The sequence below is a fragment of the Camponotus vicinus genome, unplaced genomic scaffold (genome assembly GCF_025532165.1).
Source record: "Camponotus vicinus isolate PSW18456_S1 unplaced genomic scaffold, iyCamVici1.0 SCAF_1, whole genome shotgun sequence".
Lineage (NCBI taxonomy): Eukaryota > Metazoa > Arthropoda > Insecta > Hymenoptera > Formicidae > Camponotus > Camponotus vicinus.
Window position 1 is genome coordinate 36247794 of NW_028141945.1, and position 25909 is coordinate 36273702.

At 38.3% G+C, this 25909-nt stretch overlaps 2 protein-coding genes and 1 long non-coding RNA gene across 7 annotated transcripts in view; 2 read left to right on the plus strand and 1 right to left on the minus strand.

Moving 5' to 3' along the window:
* Positions 1 to 1352, plus strand: part of LOC145964423 (uncharacterized) — a 53016-nt gene extending 51664 nt beyond the window's left edge. Inside the window, exon 17 of the mRNA XM_083087161.1 lies at positions 1193 to 1352. Within this exon, the coding sequence (XP_082943287.1) occupies positions 1193 to 1324 (132 nt within the window). The 3' untranslated portion in view covers positions 1325 to 1352. The remainder of the gene's footprint in view (positions 1 to 1192) is intronic.
* The window catches only part of LOC145964452 (uncharacterized), a 160800-nt gene that overhangs the window by 46125 nt on the left and 88766 nt on the right, over positions 1 to 25909 (minus strand). The window contains exons 2-3 of one of the 4 annotated variants that reach the window (XR_014436465.1): positions 25019 to 25114; positions 24073 to 24914 (exon numbers count right to left, since the gene is read on the minus strand). This is a non-coding gene — a long non-coding RNA (uncharacterized LOC145964452). Of the gene's footprint in view, positions 1 to 16597; positions 16780 to 24072; positions 24915 to 24964; positions 25115 to 25909 lie in introns of those variants that run through there. The other 3 variants (XR_014436461.1, XR_014436464.1, XR_014436462.1) reach the window with 3 other exon arrangements.
* The window catches only part of Unc-13 (protein unc13 homolog), a 92482-nt gene continuing 79148 nt past the window's right edge, over positions 12576 to 25909 (plus strand). The window contains exons 1-2 of one of the 2 annotated variants that reach the window (XM_083087001.1): positions 12576 to 13196; positions 15302 to 16182. The gene's annotated coding sequence lies outside the window, so the exon portion shown is untranslated. Of the gene's footprint in view, positions 13197 to 14707; positions 14726 to 15301; positions 16183 to 25909 lie in introns of those variants that run through there. The other variant, XM_083087006.1, reaches the window with a different exon arrangement.

A 25909-nucleotide genomic window follows, 5' to 3' on the forward strand; every position in this document is an offset into this window, starting at 1 on the left:
GTAATTTCTGCAAATATAAGCTAATCTCGTTAGGAAAATTCTCAATAAATTTGTTTAATGCATAAGGCAAATGTGAACCGCATACATGAAGCGAGGACCGCAAGAAAGTTACTTACAATTATAAATGAAAATACGCCGCCTGTATAGTCGTTCATCACGAAAATGAAGAGGGCTGATATAGATCTATGGTTTACAAAGCGACTGTTTGTGTTAAATATTCTCGCAAAGAGAAACTATAATCTACGAGAGTGCTGTGTTACGTTGTAAAAGAAATAGTATAAAAATTCACTGAAATATATGTGGCTTGTATGTAACATGATTTCAATGAGTAGTAATTTTCACATTTCAAATTATCTTGCGATGCTTTATTACGTTTCTTTAATTAATACTTTAATTAATATTATGTTCCTTTAATTAATTTACAGATATGTATGTGTAATATTTGTATGTATGTGTAATGTACTTGTATAATATGTGTATTGATATATATTGTATTTATATACAATATTATAATTTTCTACATAATTTATATTACAATTTTCTACTATTATTTGCGCAATTTTCGATCTATCTTTCTGTCGTTTCATAGAAAATCAGGCTATATCACGGGTATAACTGCTTTAACGCAACAAGGATTATCCAGTCTTCTTTCTCATTGTTTTCATGCTCGGCAAAGATCGCCGTTTTGCCACGTGATATCGTGAACACAATTTGGACGTCAGATCCAGAATTCATGTTTATTCATGAATACCAACGATATAATTAAAATGAGTGCTTCTCTCTACCTCTCTCTCTTTGTCATGCTTGTTCATATTTATCAACGAGCTTGGTAGTACTCGTGGGCATATGGTTAAACGCGGTTAATTGCTAACAATAATAGCTTTTTCACTGCTATCTCTTTAAATATTCCGGGAATGCGTCTTTCTCGTGTTCGCATGAGAAGATTCGTATTATCCATTATATAGTATTATCCATTAATAAAATCCTTCTTTTTCTCGCGATTTTTGTTACTTCTTTTTCCATTTGTTTCTTTCCTAATTGTTTCTTTCAAATTGTATAAAGACCAGTTTCTTTAGAATTCTCAGTACGAGTAAAATCTATTGTTAATGTTATTTTTGGCCAAATTTATAGGCTTTAATTATTATATATATACATAAGATATTAATACGATATATTCTTCTTTCTGTTCCAGGTGAGTATTACAATTTTGTCAATTGCTCCGATATTGATGCGACATGCGAGATTGCGACAGGTGAGTCTTATTTTTGCACAATGCTCTGCCTTTAACTATTATGGTATTAAAACGAATGTGTTATTAATATAATGGCGAATAAATGTTTGCCATATGAAAATTCCCCTAAAATGAGATTATAGAAAATAAGAGTAGAAAATATGTAGAAAATACGATTTGTTGAAAATTGTATATATTGCTAAGAATGTTCTGCTTCTGATTATCCCTTAAAGTTTCAATTATCAATGATAATTGATACAGAGCAAAGCTTGACTTCCTGCGTAAAATATTTTAAAAAAATATTTTTGCGAAATATAAAATGTAATACCAATTATTAATAATTATTAGTAATTATTGATAAGTATTATATGCGTCTAATGTATTATAGAGAGAAGAATTTATCAATAAGATATTTTTTTATTAAACAGTTTTGACATAAGTATTAAATGGCATGAAAAGAATGTTTTCCATTGCCGTATATCTTTCTCTTGTCATATTTTTAGATAAACTTGAAAACCGCTGACATTACTATTGGAACAATCAATGTTCAGGCACGTTTAAAGCTTGACGATGAGCTGCATATCGAAATATATATTCGTCATGTATATATTATACATAGAAATGTGTGTGAATCTCTGTAGGAATGTTTATACGCTTCAGTACACGATCCGAACGAAGCGCGATTAAATATTCATAAGACATGGCGTAATGCAGCCGATATTTATGTAGAAACTTTTTTTTTTATTGCTGGCGTTATAGCATCCACTATGAAAATCGCAACAACTTCACAACTTTAAAATTATTGGAAATCGTTGAAAAATTTATGATCTTACGGCTGAATTTTCGTAATATCGTGTCTTTTTTGAGAGCTCGCTGACATAGTTTGCAGTACAATTTTTTGCATTTTAAGAGTTTAGTTCGCACGAAAATTTGATTAGAATAAAAGGCAATTTAAAAACAGTTCGATGATTTAAAACGCAAATCATGCAATTGCAACTGTATGAAAAAAGGAAAAATAGCTACTGAAAATAAATGACAAATATTTGAAGGGTGCGTCGATAGTTCAATCCTAAAGTGCTTTTGAGAGGGGTTAACAGTGTCATATGACCGTCGTATGTTTGCTCAAACATTTTCGAAATTTGATACATTCGGAGGGTAACGTGCATCAGTCGACCAAAGTTGATAAAATCTGCAGTTTCATCGCGTTACCTCAAGTTGCCTTCATCTTTTGTATACCGGGCTTTGGTTGAGTGAGTGTACCTGATACATATCTATTCTTTTATATCTTAAAAAGATAACGCGAATATATTGGTGCACATATGCATGACAAAAAAGTGAGAAAGATTGAAGATCAAAAAATTTTAGATGAATGAGAGACACAGAAAAATATTCACAAATATGTACACGCTTAAAATAAAAATTGATCTTTTAAAATGCTTGTTAAGCATCGTTTTTGTAACATCTTTTATTTGACACTTAAAGTAATGGCAGCTTACTACAAAAAGGAAAGTAGCAAAATTGAACTTTAATATCGATTTTGAGATTCAAATATTTTTATATTTAATAAAGAGACAAGTGCATCTTTGGAGAGAATTCGTTTGAAAAAGCACTCTCGGAAAATCAAAGGTTTGCTTCGCCTATTTGCTAATTACGTCCCTTACTTGATGAGATACGTCAATCTTGCTCATTTGTCCCTCGTGCAATTTGATCAAAGACTCATTACGATGATGCATATATCATATTCGGTTCATGCTAATGGTAACTGCACGCGTAAATTCCGTCAGAAATTACGCTTGGCGCAAACCGAGTACAAGAATAAATTTATCGAGTCCACAAAGTAAATGTGATACAAACAGCTTGTGCATATTTATTTAAAGAATCTCAATTTATTTAAAGAAATGGTATTGCCTCGAATTTGTCTTTTTCCTGACAATTCGTTTGGCCGAGGACGCGGGGTCTCGCGTCATTCACTTTTTTCCTTGCCACGAACTGCTCACTGAGAAATAGCGTGATTTTCTTCTGGCCATTGGTGTGATGAAATACGTTTTTTCTCCCCCCTCTTGTGCTTGCGAGACGTAAGGGTTGACGTTATCAATCAAGCTGGCGCCGGACCGCATCGCCCGCGGTGATGATGTCATGCATGTCTCGGAACGGAAATGAACACTCACGCTGAAGTCTGCGATTAGAGCTGGCATTGAAAGAGCGATACTACACGTATTGTGCAATTCTCTTCGAATCGCACGAACGATACTCTCGACTGTTTCGAAACTGAACGAGCAGACCAGGCTTCGTCGGTCATAAACACCTCGCAGCTTACGTGCTTCGCGAGGCTCGCTTAAGCTTCGGCTTAAAGAAGGAAGAAAAGAAAGCTGAAGGCGTCGCCGTTACTATCGGAAGCAATAGTTTCCGCCACACTATAAAGGAGAACGAGACGTTTTACGATCTATCAAGGTGCGATAAAGTCAGCGAATGAATACTTTGGTGACAAGGATTCTTTTAGAATTATATGTGAGGATTAAGAAAGAATTGATGAGGAGAATATACTATTGGCTTTCCCTTTCTTTCTCGAGGAAATCTTTGTTTTGAATTATTAAATTTGCACGTTGCGAATAAATTCGCAATCGTGTCAATGACGTAATGAAGTTTTATAAAATTTATTTTGTTTCGATATAGCTTATATTTTGATGTAGGCATATTTGTTTAAAAAGATTGATAGTTGCACGTGTGCAACTTTATCGATATTTTATTATTGAAACTGATTAAAGAAAGTTAAAGTGCTGCGATATAAACGAGATCCGATAATCAGTTAACGGATCGATGGAATCTGGAAGGAGGAGATGATTTATAAGGTGCACCTTGAGCAACATTACATTGTATAATCTCAGCCGCTGGTTTTTATTACATCAAGGAATTTATCGATAACCTAGAACTTAGAACAACACTATCGTTATGAGAGCTACCGCATAAACATCGGACAAAGACGGTGATTCTCGAGACAATCAATCGATCGAACGAAGCTATTGATCAGATTCTCAATTCGCTTGTTTTGAAGTAATCGGTTGGACGAAACACGTCGGTGAACATGACGTGTTTCAAACTCTAAATAGACCGATCTCTCGTTCTTATATAAATGATTTCTGAGGTCGGGGCGTCCCAATAGTTTCGAGATAGTACTTAAGTGCTTCAGGAATCGTTCGACCAGAATTGTCTAATTGGAATTCTCTGACGGGCAGTGCATCCGTGCTTTAGTTCCGTCGATCGCCGGCGAAATTATCGATCCGCATGAAGTTATTCTTGTGTTGTTACCTTTCCCTCCCCTCGAAGTACTTGTGTATGCACGTTATTGAAGCAAAACAGAATATAACCTCCTGCCCGATAGAAACGATATTAAAAGTGTCATCGCCGAAGGCTCGTAATGATTCTCCGGGGCATCCGATGGTTCTGCAGAAATAGTATCTAGAGGATGAGATAAGAGACGAGATATCTGTACAAATCCCATTCCAGCGAAATCATAATGTTCGATATTCTCCTGGGAGGCAGGAGGAGGAGAAATTCTACTTTCGCGATTGTGAACGAGGTCATCGAAAATTAAGATCGTCGCGATCTTATTTCCAGAGCGGTTAACGAATCGGCGGTTTTACGATCTCGTTCCCGTCGAATCGGGTGACCTCGCGACTTCGCAATTTATAATTTATCGAGCTCCCCGTGCATTTTCATTCCCACGATCTCGGTCGATGTGTTACACATATTTGAAATTTATCCGTTTGTTTTTCGCGAATAGAGCTCTCGCATATCGAGCAACGCGAAACTTGGTGTCGCAATATTGCTTGTCCAACGGGTGCGAACAAAAGAAGTCCTACGGGAGAAAACGCTTGTCATGATTTACGAGGCCACGCGGAAATTATGACAGGCGGCTTGCTTCTCATGCATTTAGTTCCGACTTAATTAATGATTTTCGTACGGAGCATGCGCTTGTCCGGTTAATTCCACGATCGTAGGATCGTCGTCTTCGTTCTTTCTCGCCGCTGCCGCATACAATATTTTCCTTGCCCTTTATACGTGAAGTAGTCGGTATATTAATATTAATGAAATATTCTCCGCGGAAATTAAAACGACAATTACCGCGAGCCAAACGTTCCTTGTCGCTTTATTTCTCTTTTTCTTTTGCGTCTTTTGTAAAGAAGAATATCGTTGAACATAAATTTCTCGTTCGTCGCTTATCGTCTCGGTTAATAAATAATATCGTGAGCGTGTAACCCTTTTCCTCTCTGAGACTTCATTAATTATCATTAGACGTTCGCTGCTCCAAACAGCAGAAAGGCTATCGCGTGCTTCGAGACAAGTTCTTCAATCGAGAACAGGTGTTCGGGATTCTCTCGTGTATGCGTTTACTTGCCGGATATTCTGGTAACCGACGGCGCTGTCTGGAACCGCGCGTTAGAGGCAACAAAATCCAGAGCGTGAATTCTGGGAGAACTCGAAAGTAAAAAGAGCGTTTCAGCTGACATGAAACGCTCTTTGGAAAGTGGGACAGCGAGATTTTCTCTAACAAACACGCTAGGACTCGTGCCTTGCCGAAAAGAAGAGCGGGTGACAGTTGCCCTTCACGTGCACATGTCTCCCCTTGACTCTACTCTCTTCTCCCGTAAGTTTCTTATATTGAGTCTCCCCTCATATCTCGTCTTATCTTCCAACTTTTCATCAATATGTCTCGCTTATCCTACGAACCGCACTTGTTTCATACACTTTTAAGTGCTTTCCATTGTAAGTCTCGAGCTTTCAAAAATTTAATATTCATCGCGTTTCATCCCCCGAATTTTAATCTTTATATTTAATAAAATTTTCCGTTCGAAATAATCAAGAAGCCTCATCGAGCAGTATCTTTGTCGCGCGTGTAAAATAAATGTGCTTTCCATTGTAAATCTCGAATTTTCAAAAATTTAATATTTATCGCATTTCATCCCTCGAATTTTAATCTTTATATTTAATAAAATTTTCCGTTTGAAATAATCAAGAAACCTCATCGAGCAGTATCTTTGTCGCGCATGTAAAATAAATGTGGTTCCAAATAATCGCGCATGTGAGTTGGATGGAATATCTCCGCATGATCGAGCAAGCTTGTTGCGTTTTGACCTCTTGGCCATTTTCCAAACACACGACTGTTTCGCCTGCTAAGTAATTGAAGGGACGTCCGATCGATCACAACCGAAAATGTTGACTCGTCGTTGTGGACGTGGCAAACTGCTAGATGGACTGTCAGTTGAGACAGGTGTCGTATTCATTAGAAAGAGAAATACTTAACTATAACTGTTGTTCAAGGACGACACAATCTTTTCTTTCAAACTCGTTTGCGAACGACACTTGAATGATGGCAATATTTTTAGCTGGACTCATTTGCCACGCGAAAATTCCGAGATACCTCGTAACATCGTGTCTCTACGACCGTCATCCTTCGTGATCTTAGGTGATTCGCGTCCTCTTGAATGCTCGGAAAATTTTTTCAAGGATCGTACGTAAACGAGAATCGATTATCTTATCGCAGAAACGTCGATGAGGTTTCCCGGGATGTGCTGTTTCTCACAACATTGCTGGGTTTAACGTATTTTATGAGATCGAACGGTATCTTCTATATCTGAGTAGTGTAAACGAGGGACTAAACTGTCAGTTACATTTATCTCGACATTTACCCCGTGTAAACGACCGAAGGAATTCGTCCCAGTTACTAACGAGGATTCGTGCTCTCAATTGAGTTACTGGTTAATTAAGATAAAGTGACTGAGGCGTCGTGATCACGTCGCCCTTATAATTAAGGCGAAACAATCCTTACTTCAATAATAGACGACAATTATGGATTCGGTATACAAGTTCGATATATTGACTGCTCTCTATTATTTCTGACTGACCTCTTTATTATTTCTTCACGATTTGCGCTATTTGTCATTCTTGAAGATCGTAGAAGCCCAGCGACAACTAATAAGCAAGTCAATTACCAATAAGTTGTTGCTATTCAATAATGTGATTGGAGTAACATCTTTTTCCATCATTTCTACGTTGTTCGAATTTTCGTTCGAGAAGAGCGCGCACTTAACTTGACCTAATTGATAGTAAGCTGTTACTATTCAACGAAGTTCAACCACGTGATTGGCATCTTTATTTTTACTCTTACTCCAATGTACGTTGTACATGAAAGCCGTGTGTCCGTATTCGCTGCGAGATATAGAATTGGAAAGGAAACTGCTTTTATATCAAGTAAATTTAGCATTCGGGGTCATACACACACAAAGCCGAGAAATAGGGCGAAGAACGAAGGCGGACAAAGAAAGGGAGTGGAAAAAGACGCGTTCATGGTTCATACACTAGTGCTCCCAGAAAGTTTTGTTCGAGAATTGCAGGAGAGAGAAAGAGAGAGAGAGAGAGAGAGAGAGAGAGAGAGAGAGAGAGAGAGAGAGAGAGCGAAAAAAATGACAGAGTTTACTTGCGCCTGCCTGCTTAATTTTCAGGACGGTTAATTCCCTCCAGTTTTGTAATTTATTCTTCGGCCATGTTACGAAGCAACCTCTCCAGCATTCCGCGTTCTTATATGACGCTCTCCGGCTTTTTGCCAGGCCGGAATTTGCTCTTTCTTTTCTCGTATTTTTTTTTGCTTTTTGTATTTTTTTAATTCTTTTGGCTTATCCCGCATTTCTTCCTGCAAATCTCGAGCCGGCTTTCTATCTCTTGATATTCAAATTTAGCTTGCAAGCGGCGCCACATGGAGACACCAACATCTCTGTATTCGGATCTCTGTATTCGCTTATACCAAGAGTCGTGCGTTATATTTTCTGCTTTTATCGTCGGAAATTGTGATACGGACGCGAGGAAGCAATCGCCCATGCGCTTTCGGGCACAAATTATTCCTATTTTACCTCTTATTCCCAATGGAACGCCTTGGTGATGTAGTTTGAAAAGCAGCCAAATGGACCGCATAATAATCCGATCCTAGGAAATAAACGTTCACCGCTGTCCGACAGACTAAACCGATGACAAGCCGTTGATACGATAATACGATAAAAGAATCATCCGGACAGGCCCAAATAAAAATCGACTGACATTGACAAAGCAAAGGGTCGTTTGCACATGAAACCTCTCGGCCACGGTCGCAATTGATTGCTCACCTTTCGTGAAAACGGACAATCATTTTGGATATCTAAGTAACGGTCTCACAACAAGTGGCCATTGGCGTATTCTCGACTGTTCATAGCCCGGCTACCAGCTTCATCGATTGCTCCGTCGACGAGCAATTAATTAACTAACTATGACAAATTCGATTTGCGTCTGCACGAGAACAAATTTCACGACATTACGTCCGCGTCCGCTACGTCTTTGAAGATGTATAAAGTTTTTCAAAGAGAAAGAAAAAAAGAGTTTACGTGAAAATATTATTTTTTAATTTTACAGGTAAACATGTCTTCTTCTTCTTCGAACTCCAAGTTTCTTTCGCGTAGATTGCACGTTAAGTGTATACGTAGAAAAATTGCAATCATCGAACATCGTAAACATAACGGTTACGTTATTTGTCTCGATATCTCTGTGACACAGGCTGAAAAATTAAATGCGCGACGATCCCTATACAATATTTCTTTGTCATAACCGTTCGAGAGATTATTTTTGAATGAGCGTACAGCTATGGTAAATTATTTCATCACGATAGGTAAAAATGTTCTTTTACACGTGCGCGAGCTTCAATCTGGTTTTCTCGGTCGATCGATACTTACGAAGCAACGGTTTAAACTTGGACAAATTTAAATGTTTAATATCGCGTGAGATTGAGTTAAACATTCTACGGTTACATCGGGCATTGATTATGCATCGTCCATTTTTCTCAGCGCTTGTTTTGACACATGATGCAAAGTATACGAGATGTAACGGCGGACTGAGTGTCGATTTTAACCACTGGCTATATCCAGTGTAGCCTATTTTGGCTATATAATTACAGGAAGTTTGAAAGTTTACGAATCTGCATGCGTACGCTCGAACCAGTTTAACTTTTCTTCGCTAGAATAAATCCCTTATCTTTATTCTTTTCACGCCGCGGTGCATGACCTTTTCATAACTCTGGCAGGATTATGGCTTTACTTTTATTTTGCTGCGTTTTACTCTACGTCTTATTTAAAATACTCACATATTTATTTTTTTTATTTTTATGTTATACACACGTTCATCTCTTTTATTTCTTTAACATTAAACTATGTATTATCATTGCAATAAAATAAAGAGTGGGTCTGTTGGATAGTATCTGAACATTTGTTATAACAAATGTTATCGCATGACTTTAATCATGCGATAACATTCAAGAAATGTATCAATTAAATCATTCTCGCAACAAGAATGACGTGGTTCATAAACGAGAATGAAATAATCATTAAATTTAGGTAACAATCCGTGCAGACATTTATGTGAGCATCGCTTAACAAGCTTTCCATTGTGTCAGTTTCTAACTACTTCGAATGACCAGATTAACATACCATCTTTGTCTGATTAGAGCTATAAGAGCAAACAACGAAAACTTTCAAAGAGCATGTTTCTTTAGTTACTGGAAATTTGTGTCGTGCAAACTTTTGTCGCGTGCAAATTAATGAAAACGAAGGACGATAAATGTAAGAAAAAACGTGGATGTAAGAAAAACTTTGCACTTTTTATCGATATGCAAAGTCAATTTTTTTGCACTCTTAATTCACTTCAAAAAAGGATTAAGATAGCAAAGAGCATGCCACGTATACTTTTGTTGCATTATATTCTCATATTGTACGATACAATCGTGTTTTGTATCGTATCTTTTCGTATATATATCATTGTAAGAAATAATATTTATCGTATCTAAAGAGAGAAAAAGGAAATAATTCTTGTTCTTGTTAGATTTTCTCCTATTGACTTTCATTACGACAGTAATGTAATTACAACTATTCGGACTTTAAAAGAATAAATTGATAAGCGATAAAAGAGTTTCTCCTTTTTTCATTGTTCTTCTTTGATAAATTAAAAACGCATTATATTATTTATTTAAGAAGCATAAATGTTCATTTGAACAATTAAAAATGCACAAATTAAATATTATAATTTTTTATATATTTATTATAAATCAGATTTTCGCAGATTTTAAATAAAAGAACATTTTTTTAAATTTCGCTAATTTCATTTCTTCGTTTTAATATCGTTATAATTTTTAAAGCTGGGAATCAGATAAAATACGTATACCTCTATAATATATGTTTGTGTGTGTTTTTATGTGCTTTTCTATAGTCACATATCATATAAGACAGGATTATATATATATTTTCACATTAAAATAGTGGGATATAAGATTTCGACGTATACATTATATGTCTATCACTGTTGCTGTGACGTGAATTATTTACACAGGCGTAAATCTCTCTTTCTTTCTCTCTCTCTTTCTGTTTTCCGGTCATACATCTTCACCGCCATTCGCGATCTGGACCTGTTTCACGGGCCAGGTTTTTATTCTCAGCTGTGAATCGCGCGCGCACAAAGCCTCCTCGATAAAGCGCATATGTATTTTATGCTGTACCGACGCTCTCGGCCCAACCCGCCATTTTCTCCGGACTCAACCTTAGGGGTTAGCCACGATGGTTAACGACGAAGAACCGGTCGCTGCATCCCTTTCTGCCTTTCGGTCTCCCTCTCCGTTTCTCCGCCTTGGACCCTCTTCCACCTCCTCTCGCCCGTCTCTCCGTCCGACGCTTTCTCTCTCTTCCACCATTCCAACCCCATTCCTCCTCCCCTCCCGGAAAATCAATATGAAGTGGCGTTGGTATACGATGTGGTGGCTGTGCTACCGCGTGCCGTCCCTCTCTCTCTTTCTCTCTCCATCTCTCTCTCTGTTTACAGCCTTTCTTCCTGCCTCCTCATCGCTTTTCTCTGTCCTCCCGTACCTCTTTCCATTTCCTGTTCTTTTCCTCTTGTTGGCGCGCATACGACCGTTTCTCCTCCACGCCGTCCGGCTCTCCGTCGTCTGGTTCTTCCACTTGACGCACCTTACATCTCCATCGTCAAATCCACCTGGATCTCTCCAGGGGCGCCTGAGCTCCGATGGCAACCTCCGGCCTTGCCTCCGGTCGGCGGGTGGCGACAGATCGGTCACCGAGTCACCAGGATTCATTCGCGCAAACTGGCTCGTAGGTCAACATCCACCATTCCGCCGCCACTGGTTGAATACCGCCTCGTGGCAGCGCCGTGCGTGTCATCGTACTTGGCGCTTCCGGTCGGCGATCCGCTCGCTCCCTCTCATACGCGAGGAAAATGATTTCTCTCGAGATCGCGTCCCTCGTCGATTTCCGACAAAGGAAAAAATATGAGAACGTCGGCGCGAGGTCACGGAGAGCAGACTCTTTCGCACCCTCCTTCGTGTGTTCGCCTCTTATAATTCGATCTTATCTTTCGGACAAACCGCCGCGCGAATGCAATGTACGCAATTTCGCGCACCGTCTCGATCGATATATCGTCGTTGTGGCACGCTAACGACGCAATGCATCGTGATCTGGTTTTGATAACGTTCTCCCCGTGCAGTCTTTTTCGTTTTGCATTAGACGATGCCAGAAAGAAGTTTCTTTGCACCCAGCACACGCAATACTTATTTATCATACGAGATACCGTAGCGGTATCATGAAAATTCTACGAGCTTGAATGCATCGCTACCTTAACATTCTTAATATTGTATCGCAAATATCCCAGATGATTCTTTATAAATATAGAGGCTCGCCTCTGAGGGATTACATTTATTTTAAATACAAACAAATAAATGCAAAATATATACAGCATAAGCCAACGTGATATCGTAATCAGGCACGGAAATAGATATAAATCTTAATCTGGAGACCCATAAATTTTAATCTGAATGGGAAATAGAGATATATATCTATTAATATTTTTCTTAGAAAAAGAAATCTCTTTTTTCTTTACTATAAATGACGTGACATTTCGCTACACGTGTAAATGTCCTACATTTGTCATATGAGGCATCAACATATAAAAAAAAGTGATAAAAGAGAGATTCAGCATTCGTAAAAAAAAATCCTTTCTCCTCCGGGTACTCTGCGGGAAAAACACGGCACTGCGTCATGCGCGATGGCGCCTCGACCGGCAGGGGTGGTGGTTCTTGCGCTCTAGGGGTTGATCGGCGTCATAGTGTGGAGACTACGGGGCGCGGGAAGGGTGGGTTTGGCCAGGTAGCCGTGGCGAGAGGATCGGCGGGGAGTCACGGCGAGGCGAGGCGAGGCGAGGCGAAGTGAGGTGAGGCGAGACGAGGCGAGGCGACGCGAGAGGTCGGACACGCTAGGTTAGTAGCGGAGGTACACGTTGTACCAGCCGGCAGTAGCGAGTGCCGTGCTTAACACGGCCTACCCGCTGCGCGCGTAGAGCGTAAAAGGCGGCCGTCCCTCGTCGATCCGCTTCTACTCGCGCCGCGCCAGGGCGACTCGTGCGTCGTGTTTCCCTCTTTTTTTTTTCTCCTTCCCACCGGAAATACATACGGCGCGAGAGGCGCGCGCCCGGCTGTGAGGAACGGAGTGAGTGGATAATGGTAGCGAGGAAGTGCCGGCGTCGTCGCCGTCGTCGAGTGGCGTCCCGCCGCCGCCGGCAGCCCGAGCGACGCTGTTATTCGCGTGAACGACGACAGCCCGATGAAGGCTCGGAGTGAACGGCCTCTCGCGTGATCGACTCCTCCGTTCTACGCCTCCGTTGGACGCCCCGGCGTTCAGGATTTTGGGACGAAGAGGGCGAAGAGGACTCTGCGCGCGTGAACCCGACGACGACGATGCGTCGTCGTCTCCGTCGGCGGTGCGTGCGCGCGCGCGCGCGCGGATGTGCGTCGGGAGGGAAAAAGGGCTTTTCGCACTGCGGGGGTAGCGTGTACTGATCGAAGGGCCCCGAAGAGTGAGCGGCGTGATTGCACGCGGCGCTGTGTTCTCGCGTGAGGTTTCGCTCCCGCAAACGAGCGCTCGTTCTTTTATCGGAAACTTCGCAGACAGGCGTGAAAAAAGCTCGCGAGCGTGAACATTCGTGAGTGCGCGAACGGTACGTGCGCGCTTCTCTTTCTCCGGGATATTTTGTTTCAATTTACAAAAAGAGGAAGGGACGGAAAATATAGAATATATTTTTATGCTACTCCGATATAACAGAACAACGATGTGGTAGATTGATTAATAATAAAAATTCGAAGATTTTGAATTTTATGCATTCATCAATTTTCGTAGATCAAATTTTTGAAGAGAGAAAAGGGAGAAAAATATTATCAATTAGCTGGGTGCGCCCTTTGTGGAAATTTTATCAGTCGCACGATGTTTAATATTTATGTCTATGTATGAATTTTGATTGTTTCAATTAAAAGTTTTGCATAACTAGCGTTTGAAATTTCGATCAAAATAGAAAAACGATAGAAGCGCCTGCCTTTTCCTCTATCGAGGAAATATTAATCGATTGCGCCGGCAAGGATCGATACGCTAAGCAAACAGATGATAGGCTTTCCGGATTCACATAGTTTGCGCAAAATAAAGCTGAGCAGGCAATTTCGGTGTGCCACGAGAATTCCGCGTTATAACAGAATCGTACTTTTGCGAACCACACTCTTATAGTCGAAACCCTCTGACTGGTTTTCCAATCAAACGTAATAAAATTCCACGGCTTTGCGCTACGGAAATTGATATCGCGGATGAGCCGATTGTAACCGCAAAAAAAGTGATTTACGCCTTTTTACTGTGAATATAAAATTTCTAAAGCTTCGATAAAAAAAGGTTTCGTCTGATAGATTAGCAAGTTTATTATTACAAGTGAACATCTGCATAGGTATAAAAATCAAACAAAGTTTCATAGAGATAGTTCTGATATAATCTTGCATAAACACAAAGTAATACAGTACTTGGAGAAGTGTTTTATTAATCAATACGACACGTGTTCTTTAATTCAAGGTGCAGCGTATTTATTATTAGCATAGGAAGTTTTGTAAAACGTTATTTAGCGTAGTATGTTATTGTAGTATGTTTTTTTATAGTAGGACTAGTGCATTGACAGTCATAGTATCTGCGTTCTCTCTGTATAATGCAAATCGCTAACGCGTTATTGTAGTATGTTTTTTTATAGTAGGATTTATACAGAGAGAACGCAGATACTATGACTGTCAATGCACTTTTCATAGACATTGTATGGTTGCCAAATAGGACAGAATTGTAAGACATTTACTTTATTGGCAAAATACGACACTATTAATCTTAGCTAAATAGGAATACTAACCGCTAGCGTTTTTATAGTCGCGCTGCGACTGGCAGTTAATTACTTCAGACTTGACATAACAATTATAAGGAAGGAAGAATTAAAAAAAAAAGAAATCTAGTTATTTATTTCGTGGAACTTAATTTTCCAGTTCAAGGAACTGTTATCTCTCTTCTTTGCCAGAAGCCTGTTTGTAATAACATAAACTATTGAGTTACAAGGACGAACTTTGCTGTAAGTCTTTCAGAATGGAGCGAAATGCAAATTTGTTAATCCAGTAACTTCCTCGATCGAAGTAATAAAATAATTCTCGGAACTTTCTTGATTACGCGACATTCAATGGTTTCCCATCGTAACGAAAGTCACGGATCCCTAATGATGAAGTTGCACGCGAAATATTCCCCATGGATTTGTCGGAGGAAAGCAAACTAAACTTTTGAAATATTAAATCGCCTTATGTAGACTTGCATTTGCGGCTACATCTCTCTCTCTTTGTAAATTATATAAAAAAATACACACTTACATTCGAAAAATTGTGTTAAAAGAAATGCAGAATATTACGTAGAAGAAAATGAAATCTCGCGAGCCTATCGATCTGTCATCTTTGCATGGCATATTGTCGTTTAGCGTTTCCACGTGCGATCGCGGCAATTTGCTTTCTTAAAATTAGCGACAAGCTGGCGATAAAGCCGAGAATAAGATGCCCGCACGTATCGATTGCCGGAAAAAAATGAGAAAGATTGTTTGTTTCCGACGTAAACAAATTACGAGACGGCGACACGTCGAGCATCACGTGTGTTGTGTTTTCAGTGGTACCACAATCTGTAGAGAAACTACTCCGATGCGAGAACACGCGTGAGAATCGTGACACGCGAGTAACGAGAGGAGAATTAAGTTTAAGAGTGCTCTAAAATCTCAGTGTTATTTCACCAGTGTCTCACGAAGAGAGGAAAGTCGTGCCAAGACCCGGCAAAACTGGAGCATCAAAAAGGAAAGAATTCGCGCGATCGAGGATACGAATTCGCAATTGGATATACGCAGGGACCAGCATCGTAAATGAGTGATATCTGGTGACATATCGGGCGGAGGTGACAAAATTGGGCGAAAACGCTCGCTCGATGAATTACAAACTGGTCTATGTTGATTTAATGCGATAACATCATCACCAATAAAATAATCCTATTAATAATAATAATAATTCTCTTCTAAATATATAATAATAATAATAATAATAATATATAATTTGTGTGTGGAATGTGATTAAAATTTACCGTTTGTTCTAAATTTGAGAGATATATATCGTCGTATAAAAGAATCTATAAGTATATGTATGTATACGTATATTTGTATACATGTATGTCGTTGATGAGATAATGATATAGAGCGATGCAAAAGGAGAGAAGGAAGGTGACACTTAACGACCAAACGAAAGTTGTCAATTACTATTTAATCGTCGTGTTAAAGTTTCCACAATTCAATTATTATAAATGTTAAAGTTGGTTCGTCTGTAGTTCCCTGTTAAATCTACCTCTCTTGAGTATCGACAACGAAAGCTCGAAAAACGGCCTATAAACAGTATCTATGCTGCGTGTCACCTGCAATTCGAAATCTCGACAATGATTGTACCTGGTTTGATAAGGTATTATATCTCCTTCTTCAAAGACAAGAGCGCCGTGTATCTCGTTTCAAAGGTAAGAGAAGGATTTATTTTTCAATTTGCCCGAACAGTTTCCATGGTGATAATTTTATATTCTCGGAGATCTTCTGCTAAGATCCTCGCTTACTAATTATAAAGTCAAATTATATTTTCCTGACATCGGGAAAAAGGATCAGTTTTCGTTCGACTTATTTTCAATAAAAATGTCAGCTGCATATTATTTCATATTGAACATACACATATATGATGTGTACACGTGAAAAATTTTTCGAAAATTAAAATACCTCGGGCGCAGTGACATTTGACATATAATTTGTCGAAAAGTTCGGTAAAACTCGGTATTGCAGCTGCAAGAGAGGATGCATACGTAACGCTTTTGAGTACGCGACGTGACGCGCCTCTTGATCCGAGCCGCGACTTTTATTTGCCTGCGTGCATCCGATACATACCGCGATACATGTTGCGACGTCACATATATCTGCCATTCTCCCCGCTGTCACAAAACCGGAACGGAACAGAACGGAACGAGGTGCATCGCGGCCGATTATTGCCGCACGCGTATACAATAGGTCTCCACAATGAAACTCCATACATTTGTCGTTGTCACGTTCGCTTACGGGCGGCATAATGTCTGCAAACAAGAACAACATTTGCCGCAATGTACCTATTGTTTTAAGAAAAATGTCGGGATAATTCTCGGGGGGGAAGAAATGAATGTGAATGAGTCGCGTGCACGTGTTATCGCCGCATTATCCTCGTAATAATTAATAGTTTGTCGGGCAAATTACGCATTGAATATTAATTATTAGTCGCGAGCTAATTTAATTTATCCGCGTGTCTCTTAATAAAGCACTAATTGTCTCTGGGAGCTTTATTTATATTATATCTCAATCACCTAACGCGAATGGTGATACTCGTTCGAAACTCGTGTCTTCGTGGGAATATCTCGTACTCGGTTACGTGACGTGATAACAAAGATGCTGTTGATCCTACCAGATTCGAATCTTCTAATAAGTCTTCATCTAAACGCAGTGCTTTTTCCGAAAAGTCTATTGCGCGCTATTTTCTGAAGCTTAGAGACGACAATTAAGAATACGACGTGGATCAAACTGTTGTAATTTGTTGCCGGAATATAACCGCTATTACATCGAATGCTCGCTGATATTTTTTGCTCCTTTCTCTTCTGATCGTTTCCTTTTATCGCCGTCCACCCCGTTTTTCCGCATCGTTGATCTCAATTACGTATCAGTCGGTTTGGTCGAACAGTAGACTTCTCCGTTACACGATGATCGTTCGTGGTCATTTCCATTGAATGCCTACGACAAGGCGGAATAACACTCAGTCAAGACAGTCGGCTTTCCGATCGACTTGATTGAATGGTCGCGAAAAATAGACGGAGAGATATAGTTAACGTGTAGCAATAATATGCAAATCAATCGAGACTGTTTGATTTTTCAAAATCATATTATCTTAAGGGAAGCGTATTCTATTATTTTAGTTTCATTAAATGAAGATGATATATTTAAAATTTATCGAAATAGTATTCGAAGCAATCCTAATATATCGCTTCAGTTATTTTGTCAGACGTTTTTCTTGTAACATATTGTTATTTTAGTATATCTTCAATCAATTGTCAAAATCACTCTCATGTGAATCTTGAAATAGTAACTAGAATTTTTTAAGAATAGTTGATATGTAAGATTTAAAGACGATGTGAAACCATTTGAAAAGCTGTTTATGGCTTCGCTAATAATGGTGATTAGTATTAAAAAGCGTGTAGATACACGTGTCACGATACTTGTTGGTGTATTTTCAGATTCATCAATGTAATGGCAAAGTTTATCTGCGCGTGTCTGAAGGCTTGTTGTGTTGGCTTTAATGTGTTTCGATTCACGCTTAGTGTTTTATGCAAATCCCCGAACACGGGCAACAAAGTAATGATACGACGCGTGATATCGTGACGTCGCGATAAGTAATATGCAGATGAGCGGCTTTGCTGGTGAGCTGAGCAGTTTTGTGCTACTTTTGGCATATTAAAAATACAACGGTGCACAAAACATCACATACTTTTCGATTAAACCATAATGAAAATTCAACAGTCTTCTTTCTCGGCGTATTACGATGGTTAAGCTATTCGTGTTTATTAGTGTGCAACAAACGAGCCGGGAACAAATCGATGCAATTTCAGCTGAGCTAATTACGCGGTTGATGCCGATCGTTGCATGAAGCTGAACGATTCTATTCGACGTCGAGATATTTTTCCGTGGAAATCACCGCGCGCGATTGCACGAGCGGTAGAGACGCAATTGTGCGAGAATCAAGATACGCGTTCGCGTTTATCGATCAAGACATGACAATGTAAAGGGAGCGTAGGCGTTACCATCGTGAAAATTGAATTACGAACTTTGCGCGACGTGTTAACGTTGCTCTTCCATACGTAACGACAGGCGTTGAACGATGATATAAACGGTCAGTCGTGTCCAGCAAACGTTATCTTTTAAAGTGTGAACAATCCCGATGCCACGCCGAATATTCAAAATCGAATATCACCCCGCACGTCACCCCTCTCTGACCTCGTGCTTTAAATATTTGCAATCGATGCCAAGGGTTCAAGAGTCGTTGACTCCTCTGTCTCTACTGCTCTCTTTTTTCCGTCTCTCTTGTTCCCTTCCGTTCGTCCATACGTCTGTCCATCTCGCCCTCTCGTGTGTCCGTCTCTCTTTCTTTCCACCCCTTTTCTCTCAGCGACCCTCTATTTTCACCCGCTTTTCTCTCCCCCTTCCTCGAATCTCTTATCGACTCTTCTTGTAGCCCATCTTCCTCGCTCTCTCGTGCTCGATTCTCCGCACTTTCCTCGATTGCCATTCTGCTCTATCTCTTTCTCACGTGGCCTCTCTGTTCTCTCATCGAATACTCGAGTCTACTACTCGACTTCGGAAAAGCTGTCTCCCGTAACGTCAAGGCCGACTTATTTCGAACTCGAGATATGTGCAATGATATCGCAGTCCGCTCCCCAGAAGCTCGCTACTCAGAGACTTGCAAACTTTTCGCAATAAATATACGTATTTGAGAGAGCTCGAAGAATTGTTTCGACGGATATCGTGAATTCACGATTATAAGAAAATCGTGGTTATTTTCGTTAGAATTTATAGCGTGCACGTAAGAGTTATTTGAGGGCAGCCAGTGAAGGAAAATTCAATTTGTCTGGAAGTACAATGTTCGGGTATTAATTTATTTTATCGGAAAAAGATTCATCCGCGAATGACGACAAACACATCGTGATAATTATGTTCGCATTTAGGTGAAGATATAAATAGTTACAATCTTTTTTGCATATAAAGTGGTTTTTGCAGCGATAACGATGATATGTCATTACGTCTGCTGGGAACATGTTTTATCGTAGAAATATTTGAAATTGCGAAGAAAACTCATTCTGAAGAGAGCGAAGAGCTCTTTTTTATTTCTCAAACTTTTCCATTCTGTCATCTATATCGTTTCCCAGATCGCTCTCCACAATTTTCCATCTTAAACAATTATACTCGATTTAAAAAATTTCTTGTCGCTACGTTCTACTTTCGTTGATGATATATTTTTCCAGAAACGATGTGTAACGTTTTCTCGTGGAATAACCACGTTCGTGTTTCAAATTTGATTGTTATTTTTACGACTTGGCGAGAATCGCTAGATTGTCAGCGTTTGTGACAGTCGTGTCCTATTTTCTTCGTTTATCTCTATTATTTCTACTGTCGCTAGTTTCTCCAAGGAGGCGAGGATAAGCTCTCTGTGCATTTCGTAATTGTTCCTCCTGGTGTACTTTCGCCGCGGAATAATCCGGTTGTCGATGGGGACTTTTTATCTCGCTTCATGAGCTTAAAGATTTTTTTATTTAAAACACGTGGATCACGACGGCGTCATTTAAATTTTATCTCACATTATATATACAATGCCGCTACGCTATAACGTTATTTAATTTTATAAAAATGGAAGCTGCTCTGTGCCAGAGTCATCGACGTAATTAGAAACTTAATGACCTCCGATAAATCTTGATTATTAAAAGAAAAATGTGTCATACATATTTTGCTGGAAATATATATTTGCATGGAAATTGATGACATACGACAAATTTAATTTGCAGAAATTTATCTTGGTGATATTACGATTGTCATGTTATAATTAATCTAGACTGTTTTGATTAAATCACTAAGGATTCAGGAACGATCTGCCTTCGAAAAAACTAAGCATTTCATTTAATCTGTGTCAGCGTTAATTGTAACTTTTCTTAATCTCCATGTCACACCGAGAGATACTACGCAGTATTTGATCTCTCAATTTTACATTCGTAAATCTCGCGTGAACTTCGACCTGCAACCGTCACTAACTATTATTTTTTCATGAAAATGTTTCGTGTATTTCCAATGCTAGGTTGCAACAATACGTCACTACCAAATCAATACCTTTCTGTTTACCGCTCGTTATTTATTTTTTGTTTTACACTTAAAAACACTGCGTCATAAATTTGTTGAATGCAAATCCCATATAGATATCGAATTTATATCTATTTGCAACTACCGTTGTTAATCCGAACAATTCTGTTATCGCAGTTTTATTGCTGTCAACAAACAGGATTAGGTACTATTCCACGGTAACTTTACAGTTATAGCAATAACTGTGATATGTTACTCGAATTGTTCAATCTTTAATGATTTTTGTACGATTCGAAACTCTCACCTGCACAAAAGGTCACATTTTGGCCTTATACATATTCCTTAAAGCTGCCGGCACTTTGGAATCGTGAATTTAGGATATAAATTGTTATCTCGTATCATAACTTCTTATATCTTTAACTATAATAACAGACTGCCATTCGCAATTTATCTTCTCTCTTCTTTTCTCTGAAATATCGTAACAAAGTTTACAAGATATCGAGCTTTTTCAATGAATTCGGTAAATTATCTGATAGTATAATTTATCAAAGTTTGATAGATTAATAATGCAGCAGTCAATAAATCGGTGCAAAGCAGATGATATAGAAGATATTGACGAGATTTCAATGTACGTCGCACCGGAATAAACCATCAACCGTCGAGTTCGTAACAGAAATATCCTAGCATTTGAAGAGTTGTCATTGATTTTATATTCAGCGAGGTACGCCATTGTGGAAAAACTGAATTTATTGCGCGAAAGCGCATTACGCGAACCTCAAACCGAATGGGCTTGGAATTTACAAAATTGGCTAGAATTCACAATTCGCCGCAATAGCTTTAGAAATGAAATATTCTCGTGATTATATTCGTTCGAACTTTGATTTCATCAATTTATTTGTGATATATTTTTACGAGAAAGAAAAGCTCTGTGTATTTTCTTTTTTTTAGCCAATGACCGAAAACGTTATAAGTTCGATGTGTTCCATTTTCGACGCTATAAATACGCATGGTCATAGATAAATGAATATAAAATGTACTGTCATAAATAAAAGAATACTTTGGCGCGACTCTGATTCATTATAATTTCAGAAACAATTTACTGAAATATCGTTTGTTTGACCCATGAATGTAGGGCTCCGAAAAATATGATTCTTGAGTATTTTCTCGATTTATTACATTCCGATTTGATGCGACAGCGGCCAGGACCGTTTTGCACGACTCACCCTTTAAATCCCATTATTCAAGAGCGAATGCAATAGAGTAGAGACATCCCGTATTTCTGGTCGTACCTTCGTCTTTGGAGCAGTCTGTCTGTTTCGTTGTTTTTCATCGAGATACATGTATATATATGTATATGAAAATAACTCGGAAGATCAAAAGGTTTCGGGGCTATTATGCGACAGTTCCGCAGATTGCATTGTTGAGCTCCTTCTCCTTTCTCCATTCGTTTCTTTTTTGGCGTTGCATTCTACGAGCACGCGCGTACTCCGATTATATTGCACACAAAAGGATGATCGGCTTGGAGTAATGTAATCTCCTCTTGAGGAGACATGATTCGATAGGGGACAGAAAGAGGATACACGCGGGTGTTTCGTACCGACGGTAAGAGCGATACAACTTGCATCATCACGCCGGAACAGAAGTGCATTCTCTTATCCAGAGCGCGCAAGCTTGCGCTTTAGTAGGATTCTATTAGTGCGAGAATTCCAATTACCTTTAACGCTATTAGACGATCTTAGAGAGGCATCGAGTTGAGTCATTAAATAATTGGCGCGCTACGAAAATAGCTGATTACAATTTTACTCCACGAAAATATTCAGAGCGAGAAAAATAATATTACACTAGAGCGTAAAAATTTCTTAATTATTTAATATTTTATTTAAAAAGATCATCTTTATTAACATTACAATGAATAAACGTGAAGGATAATCTCTGTGCAATAACAATTTTACTTCACGAAAATATTCAGAGCAAGAAAAATAATATTACACTAGAGCGTAAAAATTTCTTAATTATTTAATATTTTATTTAAAAAGATCATCTTTATTAATATTACAATGAATAAACGTGAAGGATAATCTCTGTGCAATAATAAAAGAAAAGAAACTTCGCGGTTTTCATCCATCCATTAAAAACAGCGCTTTTAAAAATCTATATATATTCTTACGTAGTATACTTATCTAGTATGCTTTAGCGTATTTGCTCAACAAAAGGCATATTCAACAATAGGTTTTCTATGTTAATTAGCATATCTCTGCTGGCGCAAAAATTTCGGTCGCGAACAATCGTATGAAATCTACACGAAGAAAAACAGTGAAATGTCGGCTGCGAGGCTAATTCATAAAATTGACGTTGATATTAGAAGAGATGATTAATCTTTCTCGGCTTGAAGCGCGCGAAAAACGAGGACGTGGATTACAGATAGAGCCCGTTATCGTTTTCGCCATCCGCGAAGCCTGATGACTCTCAGCACTTTTCACCGAACGAGAAAAACAGTGAGAGCACAGATGTATTAACGACTCGAGCGTTTAGGACGCTACACCTCCCTTTTATCTTTGGACTCCGCGTCGCGATATCGTCCTAACGACGTTTTCATGCTGTCGTCTAATGAAGCGACACGGCTGATACCGGCGATGGAAAGAAATTGCGTTAGCGCGACATCGTTACGGTGATAAACAACGTGGAAAAACGAAAATTGAAAACGGACGCTGCGACACGTTCGACACTCAGTTGTTGTTTGTATCTCGAAAATGTTGGATGTATTATTTCGAGTTTCACGCTGACATGCCATACGTGCGTGATATGTCTTCATTATTTCGCTTTTCGCAATTTTCGATATTACGAGCGCCATTATAAAGTTATACACGAAATGAAAAATGCTAATAACGTCATCAATGTATTGATTTATTTACTTATAATAATTAAAATTAAAAATTAATTATCTCATTATCGCGACATATTTCATGTTTCCTCACAAAAGATACCGGTTGGACAAATATTTGGGACAACGTGATTAAATTTCTCTCTTTCATAAAACGAGATAATAAATACAAAATGAAAATTAGAAATGTATTTATAAAATTATGAAGACGAGAAATATAAAAATTTTAGATAGATTATGATTAAATAATTAAATACCAAAACTCGCGGGTTATATATAAGAGCCATAAATAAATAATTAGAAAAAAAACTATTGGTTTTCCTACTTGTATTTAATAATTTATCTATAATTTTTATTTCATATTTTTATAATTTTATAATTTCACATTTATAATTTTTGTTTTTTATTTATTATCTCGTTTTATAGAGAAATTCAATCGCGATCTCTCAAATATTTACCCAATCGGTATTTTTTGCGAGGAAACATGAAATATTACGATAATAAGTTAATTAATTTTTTATTTTAATTATTAAAACTAAATAAATCAATAAATAAGCTTAATATATAAATTAATTTTTTATTTTAAGTAATGAAAATAACTAATTTTTGATATATAAACAATATTTCTATGATAAAAGGTTTATACTATTTGCCCGCTCTATTTCTCTTATGTACATGATAATATCTGAATCATATCATTCGCAAGAGTTGCATTCGGAAAATTTATTGTCGTACCAATGCATCATTGATCATATGCAATCTGCCGACCTCGATGCTATCTCACATTTTCACAATTTGTCCAATAATTGATCGCGAGTATTGCTTCCTGAACGCAATCCTCTTACGGCTAAAGTTTTCGATGCAAATACACGCGAAAGAATCTTACAACAATCGATTAGCTCGGTCTTTTTTTACTCTCTTCACTACGTCAAAGTTTCGCGTAATTTCTTCGACCGAAATCAGATGAGTCTCTTAAAATTTTTCAATAACATTATTTGACATTATAATAATTTTGCATCGCCATGTATACGCGATTAGAATGTTATAAGATTTTATTACGCGATCTCATCTTGATATCGGATGAATGAAATATTGTATATCAATATGCATCGTTTTTACGAATATTCGTCAATCAAATGTATAGAAACTGCTCCTTGCGTGTCTCGTATCGTTCAATAATCCCGTGCTGTGCATATCCGCGTCAAATTTGTTGAATAAACGTCGCTGAAGAGGATCGCGTTTAGCCGCACGCATCAGAAAATTGTATAACTTGTCGAGAAGATTATGTATGACTGCAGTCTATCCATCTACAGTACGCGAGGGAGAACTTTATGGAAACTCTAGACGTTTGTGTCCTCTTCACATTTTCCCTTGTTTCCTTGAACGATAAATCTTATCGTACATCGCTTGCATCTCACGAGCACAATCTCGGGCGAATTTCTTTCCAATTTTCTGCCTGCACTAGAAAAAAATTTTATACATATATATATTTGTATAGCGCATTCTTTTACCTTTTCTTCGTTTATTTCCTAGTGCGGTTGACCGGAAATTTCGTACCGACGTACGTTGAAATATCGAAGTCAAGCAATGCAATTGCAATTTTAATCCTGAGTCACGTTTCTCGTTTTCTTTACGTTGTAAGGTGAGACTGCGCAGATCCCCTAGACAGACGAATATGCTTTATAATTGAGACTACGCAGAGAATTAACTCTCATTCTTATGCTCATTTTATTATATATATATATATGCTCCGAGAGATGCAAGAGAGAGAGAGAGAAAGAGAGAGAGAGATCTCGCGCCACTTTCTGTATGCGCGAATGACACTCGGCGTTGTTGGAAGTTTTGCGAAATAACTCGAGGAAATGCACATAGAACCCGAGAGCTTTTGCACATAATGAAACTATGCAGACACTACTCGCGGATTCTCGTAAGTCCGCGGACGAGATGGACGTGCGATTTAAGTGAGTTACACCCGGTGCCGTCACAAAATTTCATTAGCAAGCTTAACCAACTATGCTGCGGAATAATTGCACGACGCAGCTATTTCATAACGATACAACTATTATATGCAATTTTAAATAATGAAATAATTTCCGTCTTTTTTCCTCTTCTCTCCTCCTATAAAACGGAGGGAGGTAAACAAGTTAATGAAAATAACTTTGTAAGTATATAAAACACTAATGCTGTAATGTACATACATAAATATTTGCATCATGTACCGATCGGTTAACTAAATTGCGAAATAATTACTACATATATTATACCCTTTTGCATGCAATTCATTATTATTTCTTCTTTTTATCCATTCTCCGTTTTGAATTATACGCCACTAATGCAAATACATAGAACATAGAATAAAATGATTAAATTATAAAATTTGCAACTGAAAATTAATTGCTACTATTTTGATATTAATTAAATAAATAATATTTAACCGATTAATTGTGTTGACTGTG